At 37.2% G+C, this 16,516-nt stretch overlaps 1 protein-coding gene across 1 annotated transcript; it reads left to right on the top strand.

Annotated features, from left to right (window-relative positions):
* Window positions 1–573: 573 nt before the first annotated feature.
* LOC113527169 (proton channel OTOP3) lies at window positions 574–14,784 on the top strand. Its single transcript, XM_026914733.3, has 7 exons — window positions 574–1,383; window positions 4,472–4,608; window positions 5,784–5,842; window positions 9,560–9,687; window positions 12,162–12,922; window positions 13,747–13,875; window positions 14,292–14,784. The coding sequence occupies exons 1-7, from the start codon at window positions 999–1,001 to the stop codon at window positions 14,460–14,462; spliced, it is 1,770 nt and encodes a 589-aa protein (XP_026770534.2). The 5' UTR covers window positions 574–998; the 3' UTR covers window positions 14,463–14,784.
* Window positions 14,785–16,516: the final 1,732 nt, after the last annotated feature.

The following is a 16,516-nucleotide window of genomic DNA, read 5'->3' as shown; positions in this document are numbered from 1 at the left end:
AGTAGCGCAGCTGCACATCACAGGTTTATATTAATGCACTCGTTTCTATAGTAACAGCTTATTCATGTATGTTTTATGTTTTAATCCATAGGTAAATGTATTGAAAGTGTGTGTATGGTGACGTTTTCTGTAAGAAGATGTTTATTAACATCAACATGTATGGAAGGAGTCTCCAGTGTCAGTGCTTTGTAACAGTCAGACTTGGTTGTGGTTTCTCAGTATATAAGAGGAATAACACACTTGGGGATGTGCTGTTAGAGGAAAGTAATCTACTCTGCAGAGGTAACAGTAACTCTGCTTCATCACACCACCTCTGCGCTGATGTTATTCCTTTCCTGTAATATTGCATTAGCTCTTTGATTACAGTCGGATTGTAGAAGGCTTTGTTAGGAAAAAGTGAAACCAAGTCAAACTCCGGTTTAATAGGATTTAATCTAATGCTTCTGTCATTATATTTCTGCACTTAACACTCATTACCTGTGTGTACAATACGGTAATACGTTTTCCCTGTGCTGTTTAACTTGCCACTAGGTGAATGACAGACATTAAACATTGACTTTCTGATAAGATACCGTGTGTTCGCTGCGGATTCTTATGAACGTCTAGAACATTCACGTGTCTGGGCACGTCTCAGGGACACAGAGATTGTGTGATACATCTCAGTCCAAAGCCAGGAGCTTTAAAAGCATAGGATTCTGTTTCATTCCTTAACGGCAAATAAAGAACATGTGGGTGTTAAATTTCACCTCGCTCGCTGGATTGGTGAATGTGCTGATCAGAGTGGAATATTTACCTGCCTCACTTTCAACAAACAGACACGCCCAGTCTGTGAGTCACCACACACACACACACACACACACACACACACACATAGTATGACACTTTACCTTCTCAGTGCAGAGAAGAAAGAAAGGTAAAGGCACTTGAACTGACATACGCATGGAGAAATATAAATATAGACAGATAGATAGATAGACAGATACAGACACGACGGAGGAATGCAGGCTGAAACTAGAGAAACTGAGGAACTGGAGCTGAAAATTCCAGACTCGGATTTAAACGGCGTGGAAAATGACCTGAAAAACACAAACGACTTGGAGGACGGAGTGAACAGAGATGAGGAGGCCGTGTTGCTCTGGGTTCCCTCCGGACGCAGGCTCATTTCTGGACTCTTTGGGATCAACGTGGTGCTGCTGGGAGCCGCGCTGGTCGCTGGAGACACTCTGAACCCGGTCGGACTTCACCATCACGAGCCAGAGGTGTTTCTGCTGCTGCTGATGGGGTTCAGTGTGGCGTGGATGCTGTGGTACCTGCTGTGGTCACGACGGCAGCCTGGAGCCCCTCCGCACACTGATCACCACGCAGGTGGAGTTACAGTCACTGGTAAGCAAATACACACACACACACAATCTCTCTTTCTCTCTGTAACTATTTCTGCTCCACTAAACCATCACTTTTCCTGATAATGACCTTTTAAATGTTAGTCTGAAGCTACAGCCATTGCAGTGTGTTATTTTATCAATCATTACTACAATCACTGAACACAAACACAACCAGAGTCTTTCATTCACCAAGTACAAGATGAACAAGTGCGGTGTCACACAAATGAAATATAATACAATACAGTGCAAAAAGCAGCATTCATTCAGACATCACATGGTTAAAATCAACGACTTTTTAAAGCCACAAAATATGATTTTTAGGGACTTCACATGAGGTGTACTGTATTTCACGTTAAAAATTGTATGCAAATATAAACAGCACATAAGAAACAACACTCAGGCAAGTAACGGCTGAGGGAGAGTGAAGTAAGGAGGAGTTTGGAGAAACAAAAACATACCTGGTGTAACAAAAGTGACCATAATGCGAGATTAGTTCTTTAGTTAGCGTTAACCAACGAATTAATGCAAACAAAGCTGACATTAGTGAACCAGGTAACGCTACCAGCTTTCTCAGTTGTTGCTTTGTTTTGCAGCTTGCTGCTGTTTTAGGATAATTATTGATGTTACTAGCTATTAGAGCAGATATACTTTTAATAACAGGTAGAGACTGAGGAAAGTAATTCAATATTAAAATGAACTCTCGTACCTGAATCATATGCATATGTACCATGCAAGCGCGGTTAGCGGCAAGGTGACCTAAGGCTATGATGACGTAGCGCTCCAAAAGCAACGGAAACTCTACTGTAGTACATATATTACACAAAAGGGGACAATGAATTTCCTCATCTTCATCTGAGGTCTGAATGTAATCATAAAGCCTGTCCTGTTTCTCATCCCAGGACTCTTATCCACAAACTGCTCATCCTGAACATCCTGCACACACACACTCAGTGCTGCTTGTTTTTTCTCTTCTACACCTGTACACTGTAATGATTTATCATCACACCCAGATGAGGATGAGCTCCATTTCAGTCTGGTTCCTCTCGAGGTTCCTTCGAGGTTCATCACTTTCGCCTCTGGCTTGTGCATTAGGGATTTAAATGTGCATCTGGATTTCTGTAAAGCTGCTAAAGCTAAATAATCCAGTTGAACTGAATTGAATTGAAATGAATGTGCTGTTATATTCAGGAAATGAAATGCCCCACTGCATTACACTTTATCCTGCACTCTAGTGAATCAAAAAGAATCAAACAAAGTGATTCATATCTGAACATGACTTCTGGTGGAACCGGCTTTTCTAGTTAGCGTTGTTTTCATGCAGCTAGTCCAGTGAAATCAGTTCATCTAAAAACAAATGCAAAAAAAAAAGGTTTTGATAGTGATAAATGTTATACTTCATCACTTATGGGAAAACAGTTGAACTTTTTTGATGACTCATCCCGTACTAATCTTGTGTTCATCCAAGTAAATGCTCTCTAGAGTGTGTATACCCCCCCGCACGGTTTATCAGTGTGTGTCTTCCTGCACAATGTTCACTTTTCCATCTGAGAATAAATGTTTGGAGTTTATTCTTGAGGAAGAGGGCGGAGTTTGTGTGAGCTGGTGGTCATGTGACTTTTCAGAGGCGTGTTTTACCAACATGTAGCTGTTCAGTGTTGGAATATCGCTCCCTCAGACTGATGGAGAATTCTGTCTTCATACACCGTCTCCATCAGTAAGAGTCTGTAATATCATTTTATCTCCCACTCAGATGTGTTAGATGTCTCCTGGTGATGATCCTGTGGCTCTCCGTTACCATCGGCAATGCTGACTCAAACGCCATAACTTCAAAAACAACACTTTTCGTCTCGTTGTCTAAGATTAAAGTCGTCCTGGTTAAAGTGGACATGCGTGGGTGTGAAATCCTCCACAGCTGAAAAAACACTCTTGTAAAACTGTACACTGTTCTCCACATTTAGCTAGCTAAGCTAAGCTAGCTCGCTAAGCTACTGTCAGGTGTGTTTAGATTCGGAGAGGGCGTGGTCTGGTGCATCTGGAACGCTATTGGCTTCGCACTTTAACATGCTGTCACTCTGACTTCCTGTTTCAAAAATGAATTTCTTCACTTTTTATAATGCTTCCGGTTACATTTTTCTGGCCCTGAAATTAGCTCCACCCCCAATCCAGAATGAACCTTACTCAATCCTGCCCCCTTTCCTAAAAAGGGAACTTACAAAGTGTATAGTTTGTTTTGTTACTGTTGGTGTTTCTTGAAAAATGCTGGTCAGTATTTTTATTGAAGCGTAATTCACTTCACAGGCAGCAGGAGGCACTAAAAAAATCACAAACAGCTCCTTTAATGGTTTATTATATTACATTAGTAATTGTTAAAAATAATATTACAAGTATTTGCATTAAAAATTTTTTTTAAAGGAATCATTTGACTCACGATTACCCCAAATGTGCTGTAGTGTTTTATCGAAGTTAAAAAGCTATTTTTTTCTTAAGGGAACATTCTAGCTACCAGTTTAGCACAACGTAAACCTCATGTCTGAATCATCACACACTCACTTTAATAGACATTTTTATCTCAGTCTCACCATTCGAAAATAAACTGTTTTATAAAATAAGTCAGTTTTCGCAATAATGATAGCTCTGTTTGTGTCGTTCCTTACATTAAATTCTTGACATTAACGGATATTTCAACATCATATTTCCAACAAGTCAGCTAATCTTCTGTTCATGTCGTGTTGGAGAATTCAGGAGAACAGACAAACCTTCTGGTGTTCCAGCTTGAAAGTGTTGCAATTTCGTTTACTAAATAAAATGTCCGCTGGTGTTTTTAGCTAGCATGTTCATGTTAAAAGTGAAAAGAGGTTCATTTTAGGGAATCTTTTTCTAATAAAACTAAATCATGTGGAGCAGTTTATCAGTTATGAGTAATTTATTATAAACTGTTCTATAAATCTGAAATTCAGGGCTTTCAGAAAGCTGAAATAACATGATGTTATTTTTCCCAGTTGGAATTAGGAATTAGGGTGTGACTTTACACTACCATAGAGCATTATCTTAACCGTGTGTGTGTGTGTGTGTGTGTGTGTGTGTGTCAGTGGTGCTCACGCTGTTTGCAGGATTCAGTCTGTTACTGTGTGTGTTTATGATGGCGTACAGCATCATGATGGCGAAATGTCAGTCGTTAGCTAAAGTGCTTCTACCCTTCATCCAGACTCCATTCCTCATCCTCCAGGTGAGCAACTTAATAAACCTGAACCATAAACTTTAAAAAATAAACTTTACCCTTTAAACATAAATGTAAAGTTTATTAATTTAGCATTTTTCAAATATTTTTTAATGTAAAAATTTATAAAATTATAAATTCTAATAATATTTTTAACCATAAACATTTAACATAAATTTTAACTACAAACTAACTATAATTACAACTAACTATAAACTTAAACTTTAACTATATACCAAATGTTTAATCATAAACTTTAACTATAAATTTTAAATATAAAACATAAACATAAACTTTAACTATAAATTTTAAATATAAAACATAAACATAAATTTTTTTAACTATAAACTTTATTCATAAACATTAACTATAAAGGTAAGTATAAACTTTAAACTTTAATCATAAATTTTAACTATAAACTTTATTCACAAAATTTAACTACAAACTTTAACTAACTCTAAACTTTAATCATTAACTTTAACTATAAACTTAAGTAAATAATATATATACTATAATAATAAATAAATATAAACTTAAATAAATTTTAAATATTAACTTTCATCATTAGTTTTAACCATAAATTTGAAGCATAAAATTTCATTGTAAACTTTAATGTAACTTTTAACTATAAACATTAACATTAAACTTTAACTTTGAATGTTAATCATAAAACTTTAACTTTAAGCTTTTTTATCTGTAAAAATAACCTTAAACCACAAACAGTCTACACATAATATTTTTCTCATCGAATTATTAAAATGAAAAACTTTTATTCAAATTTAAACAATAATCCCACAGAGCAGATATGTAAATTACTACGCTGCAAAAAATGTCCTAGCAAGTTAAAAATACTTTAAAAGGACAACTATATTTAAAAAAAAAAAAAAGATTACATGATAAAAAGAAATAGAAGATTTTTACACCTTCTCTGATTATTATTTGCAGAGATTTGTTTGTAATTTATCTCACAGCGCTGTTGAATTCTGGATTCTGAATAAAACCCGTGCTGTTCGTGGAGATAACAGTAGCTTCATCACTCATAATATTCCTCATAATGAGAAAAATGAGAAAAATGAGATACATTTGCCTAAATCTGAGATCTTTTAACTTGTGTAGATATCTTTTTTTGTAGTGGAAAATAAAAAAGTGTATTCAGTGTTCTCCTTGTCCTCTTCTTCCTGTAGACCTACTTGCTCTGGTCTCATTCCAAAGACTGCATCCACAAACACAAAGTCCTCACCAGGTACCTGCTCCTTCTCCACCTCCATGCTAACTTCTAGCTTTTCAGCCCTTGAAACGAGTTAGTTCCTGTTTTCACTTACGTTATAGCAGCTATAAACAGTCATTCCCTCAACAGTCTCTCTTTTATTCTCTCTCTTGAAGTTAATAAGGCAAAAATCACAACTTGATATTTCAAACTTTTCTTTTTCACATTGTGTAGTGTAACAACCTGGAAGTGAAATGGACGTAATGGGATTATAGGACAAGAATCTCCACAAAATATCTCATAATATTAAAGTGTACTGGGTAAGGAGGTCGTTAGTCTGAGAAGCATCCAAGAGAGCAAGGATGATACTACCACCACCATGCTTCACAGTGGAGCTGGTGTTCTCAGGGTGATGGGCAGTGTTGGGTTTCCACCAAATATAGCTTATTTGTACCGAGGCCAAAATGTTTACTTTTGGTCTCATCAGATCAGAGAATCATTTTCCATGTCTGCTGAGTCTCCAGCATGTCTTTTGGAGAACTCCAAATCTTCTGTAAAGTGCAGCTCTGTGGTTGTCCTGAGAACAACTTCTCCCAACTGAGCTGTGGATCTCTCCAGCTCCTTCACAGTTCCTCTAGTCCTCTCTGGTGTTTCTCTGACTAATCTCCTCTTTACCCTCTCACTGATGTTTGGTGGATGGTCTCCTCCAGGCAGAGTCGAGGTTGTACCAGCTTTTAAAGTCGCTCTGTGGGAGGGTCAAAGTTTTTTAAACCAATCCCTGCTTGATATTTTTCCAGAACTTTATCCTGGACTTGTTTTGATCGCTCCTTGTTCTTCATGATGCTGTGTGTTTAGGTATGTTCTCTAACACACAGTAAGTTCTTTGAGGAGCAGGTGTATTTATATTGAGGTCATGTGACACTTTATTCACACAGTTGACTCCATTCATCTAATTCTGTGACTTCTAATGGGAACTGTTTACACCAGAACTTATTTAAGGGGTGAATACTTATACAATGACCACGTTTATGTGTTTTTTTTTTGTCTCAGTGTCCATTTCAGTTCCAGGTTTTACAAATCCCATTTCCAGAAAAGCTGGGATATTTTCTAAAATGCAATAAAAACAAAAGTATGCAATTTGTAAATTCTCTTGTACCTTTATTTAACTGACAAAAGTACAAAGAAAAGACTTTTATTTTGTTGGCTGTCCAACTTGATTGTATTTTGTAAATAGAAACAAATTTTGAATTTGATGCCTGCAACACACTCGAAAAAAAAAAAAAAGTTGGGACAGAGGCAAAATAAGAGTGAAAAGTTTATAGTATATATAAGTTACACCATTTTGAAACCTTCCACAATAAGCAGGTGAATGGGTAACAGGTGAGGGTGTCATGATTGGGTATAAAAGGAGCATTCACCAAAGGCTCAGCTTTTGCAAGCAAAGAGGGGTCGTGTCTCATCACTGTGCCAAACTTCGTGAGAGAATTATCAATCAGTTCAAAAAGAACATTTCTCAACACAAGATTGCAAAGTATTTAGGTCCTTCACCATCTACAGTACACAATATTGTGAAAAGATTCAGGAAATCTCAGTCCGTGTAGGGTAAAGCCAGAATCCACTGTTGTATGTGTGTGACCTTTGAGCTCTCAGACAGCATTGCATGAGAAACCGTCATGCTACTGTGATAACTATAGCCACATGGGCTCGGGAATACTTCGGAAAACCTTCATCACTTAACACAGTGCGCTGTGGCATCAAGAAATGCAACCTGACCCTCTATTACACAAGGAGAAAGCCAAACATCAATTCTACACAGAAACACCACCAGGTTCTCTGGGCCTGAGCTCATCTCAGATAGACCAAAAGACAGTGAAAATGTGTGCTGTGGTCCGATGAGTCCACGTTTCAGCTTGTTTTCTGGAAAAATGGACATCGAGTTCTCCATGCCAAAGATGAAATGGACCATCCAGACTGTTATCAGCGAAAGGTGCAAAAGCCAACATCTGTCATGGTATCAGTGTCCACGGCATGGAGGACTTACATATGTGTGAAAGTATCATTAAGGTGTATATTGGGATTTTAGAGAGACATACGCTGCCATCAAGGTGATGTCTTTTTCCAGGAAGTGCATGATTATTTCCGGAAGACAATGCCAAGCCTCCTTCTACACAGCGTGGCTTCGTAGACACAGAGTGTGTGTGTGTGTGTGCTTGACTGGCCTGCCATCAGTCCAGATCTGTCTCCTGCTGAAGATGTAATGTATGGTGCATCATGAAGAGGAGAATCAGACAACAGCGACTAGTTGAGCAGCTGAAGTCGTGTATCAAGCACGAATGGGCAAAAATTCCACTTTCAAAACTGCAACAATTGGTATCAGGTATTCCCAAATGATTAAAAATCAAATCAAATCAAATTTTATTTCTATAGCACGAATAAACACAACAATAGTTGACCATTGTGCTGTACATAAAAGACAAAAGATAAATATCTAAAAAAGAGACAAAAAGAGAATAAAAGAGAATAAAAAGACAGCAAAGCAATAATAAATAAAGGGAATTTACATCAAAAATACCAATTTGTTGTAATATCCAATATCAGTTGTAGGCCTGAGCGAAAAGGTAAGTTTTTAACTTGGATTTAAATTCAGACTCTGCAGAGATTAGTCTTAGGGATAAAGGGAGAATATTCCACAATTTTGGACCAATGACAGAAAAAGCTCGGTCGCCCCTCGACAGAAGTCTACACCTCGGAACCATCAACAATCTTTGTTGCGATGACCTTAACGATCTAGCAGAGTTATTTAAATTCAAAAGGTCAGAAAGGTATTTTGGAGCTAATCCCTTCAGAGCTTTAAAAACAAAAAGCAAAATTTTGAATTCAATTTTATAACGAATCGGCAGCCAGTGCAGATAAAAAGTGTAATTCAAAGGAACGCAGTAGTAAACACGCCTCTCTCCCAACTGTTCTCTTCTGAGTGTGTTACAGGCATCAAATTCTAAATTAGTTTATATTTACAAAATACATTTAAGTTGGTCAGTGAAACTGGGAATCTTTTCTTTGTACTTTTGTCAGTTAAATAAAGGTTCAAGAGAATTAACAAATCACAGATTCTTGTTTTTATTTCATTTTAGAAAATATCCCAACTTTTCCGGAAATGTGGTTTGTAACATTACACAATATGGAAAAGTTCAAGGGGGTGAATACTTATGGACATCTCCATATGTATATATATGCAGTGAATTTTGACATTTCAACGTCTAAAACTGATATATTTAATGCAGCATATTTGTGTTGGAACATGTCATCCTAACAAAATCAAATGGATTAACGTGAGTCTGTAATTTGACAGTACCGACCTTCAGCTGTTTACTGAGATGTATGACATAATGACACGTACAACTGGGTATAAAAAATAACGGTTCTGTTTTTCCTTCTTTTCATTCATTATTATTTTACATATTACATAAATTCCAGGTGGAAAAGATGCAGTGGCTTCAGAGGAAGCATGTGATTAGTGGAAACCTGGATAACGATGGACAATTGTCAAATATTTCCTAAGTCTTGTTGCTATTCGGAAGCTTGTGTGTTTTGGATATTAATCATGAATCTCTCAGGAAGTGCCTTCTCTGCTAATGATTTAAAACAAAATCTCACTGAGAAGATTCTGCATTTACATCCAGGCATCACTGTAAATACAGACATCTCTGTGTGTGTGTGTGTGTGTGTGTGTGTGTGTGTGTGTGTGTGTTATAGGTCTGGACTAATGATAATCCTGTGCACAGACGTCTTGTTATGGCTGAATGCAGTAACAGAAGATACCATCCACATAGAGATCGAACTGGAGAGAAAGTTCAACGAGTCCATCAGCAAAGTGAAGACCTGTACGTTATACCTTATCGTTTTACACCACAGTGCTCTTGGGTTCTGCATTGTGATTGGTCAGAAGGTGTTGATGAATTTTCTAGAACAGCAGCTCTGACAGTAGTGCAGGTTTATGATAACGCACTCGTTCTAATACGTTATCGTTTCTATAGTAACAGCTCGCTCACAGGGACTTGTACGGCAGACGCTTCACTAATAATATAAACATATTAAAAAACGTGTGTAATTGTTGATATGAAGTTTTTGTAATGAGACATTTATGTAAGGAAGGAGTCTCCAGTGTCAGAGGTAAAGCTGTAAGTTTTTGGTTTTCTTCAGGACAGAGGAGTTTACGCTTCTTTGCGGTTTCTTAGTAACACGACAAGCTGCGTTTTTTTGTCTTATTAACTTCAAGAGAGAGAAAAAAGAGAGACTGGTGAGGGAACGCTGTTTATAGCGGCTGTAACGTAAGTGAAAACAGGAACTAACCTGGATAATATGTATAAAAAGTATAATGTGTCATTCATTAATATATAAAAAATATAATCATCAGTAAACTGCTGTGGTATAAGAGGAATAAAACGTTGTTATTATATTAACATTTTCTTTTAATGATATATATGATCCTAAACACTGCTACTACATGCATTGTTTTTATTTTAAAACAGCATTTCTTTTGGAATAAACACGGTAAAGAACCGATTTGAACAGACCCCAGTTACACCAAAGACTTAAAAGGGATGGAGTAGATTGGGAAATATTACCAAAAGTCCTGCAGGCACTGATTAAACAAAAAGAAGTCTAATGTTCTAAGGGAAAATGAAGCGAGCCCTTATTTACAGTAGCGCCAAGTCCCAAAAAACCCCACCAAAAAACATCCATTAATATTAATCCTGTTTTTTGGTGGTTTTTTGTTTTTGGAACTTGGTGCTACCGTAAATAAGGGCTCGCTTCATTTTCCCATAGAACATTAAACTTCTTTTTAAAAACATTATAAAACATTAAACCATGATGAAAGGTTAAAGTTCTTATATCTTGTTATTTTTAGGCACGTCTGTAAAAACACATCTCATGTAGTTGAACTAAAACCACGCCTTTATTCTGTTTTTAATAAATTGCTGACTCGTCGTTAATATTCATCAGACCTCATTAATATTCATTAGTTTGTTACTCACATTCTCAACAAAGGGACAAATGTTTTATTTTTATACGTGTTTTTTATTTAATGTGATGAAACACTGAGATAAATCAGCTGCTGTCCTGAGAGAAGTGAGCTGAAACAAACATATGAACAAAAAACACCTATAAAAATGAATTTTACAGACAGTTATAGAGTTTTTTATTTAGAAAACGTCACATCATCGTGTTGCGTTTCTGTCATTGGTCGCGTCACTTAGAGCTCACTGTGTGCATCATCCCACATTTACTGCACTGCTCATATAAATCTGAATGAAAAATGCAAAAGTACATCAAGTTTTTTTGTCTTGAATGGATTCTGATTATGTAGGTTAATTAAAACATTCTTGGTAAAATTTAATAAAACCGTGCTACATTTATTTTCTTAGGGGCGGGGCTACAAACCAGGTGACAAGTCGCTCATGTCGCTTGTAGTTTGTCTCTTGTGAGCGTGTAGTTGCGACCTCTACTGTTGTCCCCTGTGGGCCAGCATTTATTATTATTATTATTTTTTTAATATATAGTAGCTATATTAGCAGCTATATAGCTTCTAGAGCTAACTAGTGAAACAGAAATTAAGTAACGCACTCATCGATATGAAGGTTGGTTGTTTGATTTACATGTTGCTTGCTCAGCTTCATATTAGCATCATTCTCAGATTAGATGAGCGAAGTGAGCTAACTGTACTAGCTACAGTACGTACACTTTCCAGACACACCATCGATCTCCACTACTTCCTTCTCAGCTTTACTGTCCTTCATAATGTCTCTATACTCATATAATGAGAGCTTATATATGAGAGGATGAGATGAAACCATGCTTATGTTTCTCAGTCACAGCTGCAAGTGACATTTGAACTGTATGGCGCATTACGATGAAAAAAATCCAAACAACTGGCTCGTATGATTTCTCTGACCAATTCTCCGACTTCTCTGACCAATCGTACCATCTCTCTGACCAATTCTCCAATTTCTCTGACCAATTCTCCAATTTCTCAGACCAATTCTCCAATTTCTCAGACCAATAGTATGATTTCTCTGACCAACTGTATGATTTCTCTGACCAATCGCATGATTTCTCTGACCAATTATATGATTTCTCTGACCAATAGTATGATTTCTCTGACCAATCCTACAATTTGGTGATTTTTGGACCAACGTTTATTCCTGAAGTTATGCCTGATGCCTACAAGACACAAACTACAAGCGATATGAGCAACTTCCTACTCACTAATGATATTGCGGTGTACTGAGAGATATTACACACGTGACGTGATTTGTTAGATATTTTTGTATCATTTTATTGAAATGTTTTTCAGACGAGGACAGTGAGAGTGAGATGGAATGTAAGTGCAGAAGGCAGCCAGTCTGCATCGCTCTGCGTAAAGGCTACGAGGTCCTGTACCCGTTCAACATGGAGTTCAGTCTCCTGGCTGGCTGCATGCTTTATGTCATGTGGAAGAACGTGGGGCGTCATGTGGGCGAAACCGACTCAGGCCACGCCCAGAAGATCACATTGCGGATTGTGCGTCATGGCGGCATCCTGTTCGGGCTGATCTTCGGTGTGTTGGTGCTGATCTCCGGCATTGTGGTTTTCCTGCTGTACCAGGTGTGGGTGGGGCAGAAGGAGCGGCGTCTGGACGCTTTTCTCATGTTTTACTACTTTCACATTTGCGTGATTCCTGCCATGGTTCTGTGCTCACTGGCGGGAACGCTGGTGTACCGCTGGAAGGAGAGGAAAGGCCATTGCCTACATCAAGGTGGCAAGGCTAAAGGCGAAGGAGGCGTGACTAAAAACCCGACGCGCAGTCTGGACGTACTGCTGCTGCTGGGCGCCGGCCTCGGGCAGCTCTTGCTCTCATACTTCTCCTTGGTGGCTGCTTTGGCTCTCGGTGCCGGAGGCATTCTGGGAAATTTACACCTGTCATACTCACTGTTCAGCCTGCTGGAGCTCATGCTGCAGAACATCTTCATCATCCAGGGTCTGCACTCTCACGTACACACTCACACACACTCACACACATACTCCATCAAGAACGAGGTGGACGGTGAGACAGCTGAGGCGGAGGTCGTCTGTAAGGTCAGTTTCACGTTTACACACAGCAAGTTGGCTTTTTTGCTCAGCTGATGTAAATTGTGTAAAGTCTCAGTTGTGAATCGGATGGAAGTGGAACCTGTGAGAAAGTTAACATGGAAATATCAGCTGAAGAGTAATACAGCAAAATCTGATTTCAGGAAGATCTGTAAGGTCTGAGACTGAGATATTTCAGAAATTGAGGGAATGAGATGATTAAATCATGGCCACGGCTTAGTAATGCAAGGGAAAGGGATTAATAAGTCACAGCCATGAATTAGTAATGCAAGAGAATGAGATAATGACAGTAAGTCATGACCACGACTTGGTTAACGAGAGAGAAAGTGATCAAGGTAATGATTTAGTTACGTGAAGGAACGAGATAATTAAGTCAGAGGCATGACTTGGTCATGTGAGGGCAATGTCATGGTCACAGTGTACATGTTTGATCTGATTTGTTCAATTCTTTTGTGTTAAGTGAATAAAACACGAGAGAGAGAGACAGAGACAGAGAGAGAGAGAGACAGAGACAGAGACAGAGAGAGAGAGAGACAGAGACAGAGAGAGAGAGAGAGACAGAGAGAGAGAGAGAGAGACAGAGAGAGAATAAGTAACAGTCTATAATCCATTACACCACTAGGTGGCTTGAACACTATAGAAAGGCTTAATTCTTTGGAAGTGGCACGTTTTCTCACTGTTACACTGCATTTCCACATCACCACACACATCCATTACTTAATTTAATATTTAATAAACTGAATGAAACGCTTCTACACTGTATCATGGTGTGTTGGTGTGAGTAAAGTCAGTGTGAATGTGTCTGTGTGAAGCAAATGGTGAGGAAAGGGGAGACGACAGACAGAGGAGAATCGTTCTTATATCCGAAACGTGACGTTCATCGCTGGAGTAAGAGGGTCATGCAGGAGATCTGCGCTTTCCTCATCCTCTCCAACATTATGGTGAGAGAGAGAGAGAGAGAGAGAGAGAGAGAGAGAGAGAGAGCACAAAACACAAAAGTTTTATTAATTATTTTTAGGACCTGTGTTAATAGTGCTACTGTTATTAAATGAAAATATAACATTTAGGCAATAAATCTATTCAGTGGTATATTGTAAATAAGTTAAATATATACTGCAATATTTAGTGCATATGTATCACAACATTTTTTTAAATGTTTTTCTGAACCTTATTAAAATTATAATTTTTTTTGTACATTAAATGAGAGAAAATGAAACAACTTGAAACATGAAACATGGCCAACTTACTGAGTATAGATATATTCTCTCTCTCTCTCTCTCTCTCTCTCTCTCTCTCTCTCTCTCTGTGTGTGTGTGTATATGTGTGTATATGTGTGTGTGTGTGTGTGTGTGTGTAGCTGTGGGTGATCCCGGCGTTCGGAGCACACCCTGAGTTCGAGAGCGGTGTGGGGAAGCAGTTCTTCGGGTTCTCGGTGTGGTTCGTGTTGGTGAATCTCGGCCAGCCGCTCACCGTCTTCTACAGGATGCACTCTGTAGGAGCGCTGATGGAGCTGCTCATCTCTGCATGAACACACACACACACACACACACACACACACACACACACACACACACGACACAATACACAACGTGCCACAATACATGACACAATAATTTGCATCTACTGACACGTTCTTCTCTTGAACTGTAGCAATAAAACAATCAACACTCGACTGTGTTTGTCTACTTATTATTTGACCACTACATTATCTAAAACTTGTCAGTTTTGAAGATTAAGCTCCGCCCACTTGACAATCACATCATGTCATTTATCACCTGAATCGTGTTTCCTGATATATATCCAGTTATGTGTCATTATGATATAAACCACACTGACTAGAGTGCAAACATTAAACCAATTTCTATTTTTAAAATATCTCGATCTTTTTTTTTCTATATTCGGAACCAAAAATGACCCACAGTCATGAAACTTTACACGTTCATCCTTATCATTAATCAGAAACATATTACAGAGCAATTTCTCCAAATGTTAATCCAAATGATTAGATTTATATTAGATTTTAAACTGAAATTTTATTAACATAAACTATAACAAATAATATAAATAAATGATTTTTCCAATGAACTATTCTGTAAAAGTCTTTCTCTGGAGAGTCCGAGTGAAATAAAACATTTTAATTAAAACATCACCAAAGGACTAGATTTTTGCTTTTATTAAGTAATGTATGTAAATATGCGCATATTGAATGAGATAAATCCTCATTTGCATAAAAGCAGTTAAAAAAAACGCTGTAAGAATATCAACCATCAGCTGGCACAAGATTATCTGTGATATCGATTGTAGTGTCTCGCCTTAAAGACCTTGTTTACTATAAAACTATAATTATAATGATACAAAGTCTAAGCGCAGATGCTGAGCTCCGTCACTCGATATTTAAATTACGCGAGTATAAAACACAAATGTAAAGCTCTAGTCTTCTCTTTTATCTTTAACTTCTTTATCTTTTTCTTTATGTGAAGGATTGGTCGTATCCATATGCCCCACAATTCCACATGTGCTTCACTGACAATAAAAACGGTTTTCGACAGCTGCTCTTAGACGTCTATTATAAATGATGTAATGTTACGGAGTAAACAGGTTTTCTGTGTTTTAGCTAGTATAGTGTACCTCTAATAACCTCTCCTGTTCCTTTCGCTCGACTGAATCGGTGTGTAATATAAATAAATATTCAGCGTGCATCGATAAATAAACATATAAACATAAATCATAGTGTATGAATAATTATTCCAGTGCAGTGATCAAGGAGGGCGGAGCTTAAGTTAAACTTGTTCATCCAATTCCAATCATCACCATATGACTATACGAGTTTACTTAACGTTAGCTAGCTTGCTAACATATATGCCGACTGGTTTTGATTACAAAGTTCAGCTTTGATTACTAAGCTCCATAAAGCTTAGCTAATGTTGCAAAACTATTATATGGTGTAACTAAAGTTATGTATTTTGCTTCAGATATTCAAATAAGTAACAGTAAAAGTTACTGGTGATGTCACATGATTTAATTTAATTTAAATAGCTCGACAAATTATATTATCTCCTGAGCTAGCTAGCTAACTGCTCCTGGTTTGTGAAGTCGATCGGCGCTAGCTTCATGTCAGTATTTTTAACTTTAAAATCAATAATTAAAAGGCAGTATTTTTCAAAATATATTTTTAGAAAATATGCAAATATTTAAAATTGGCGCATTATTAAAAAAAACTTTTTTTTGTCCTATATATTTAATCATATATATTTAATATAATGCAATACACAGTAAATAATTTATTTGCTTAAGATATACTGTATATATGTGAATATATTGCATATGACATATGACATATATTTTACTACGAAGGAAGTATTTACAGAATCATAACCAAATAAATGTGTAATATATTCTCAGATATAGGTCAAGATGTATGTTTTCTATCTTCATTTCTCTATTTTTGAAATATATAGCTTTTCTGGTATGTCAGTATTGGTTAAAGTTGAGGTTATTTATTCGAGGTTTAAATATAATAAGTCTTGTGTTCATATAAAGTAACTAAAGGACTGAATTAAAACTATATTATAGGAAAATCCT

Source organism: Pangasianodon hypophthalmus, chromosome 12 (assembly GCF_027358585.1).
Source record: "Pangasianodon hypophthalmus isolate fPanHyp1 chromosome 12, fPanHyp1.pri, whole genome shotgun sequence".
Taxonomy (NCBI): domain Eukaryota; kingdom Metazoa; phylum Chordata; class Actinopteri; order Siluriformes; family Pangasiidae; genus Pangasianodon; species Pangasianodon hypophthalmus.
This window is presented reverse-complemented; position numbering and strand designations above follow the sequence as displayed.

Excerpts from the sequence above, each read along its gene's own strand:
- LOC113527169 (XM_026914733.3), top strand. The coding sequence starts at position 999 with ATGCAGGCTGAAACTAGAGAAACTGAGGAACTGGAGCTGAAAATTCCA. Across the intron at positions 1,384-4,471 it reads AGGTGGAGTTACAGTCACTG|TGGTGCTCACGCTGTTTGCA; the intron begins GTAAGCAAATAC and ends TGTGTGTGTCAG. Across the intron at positions 12,923-13,746 it reads AGGCGGAGGTCGTCTGTAAG|CAAATGGTGAGGAAAGGGGA; the intron begins GTCAGTTTCACG and ends GTCTGTGTGAAG.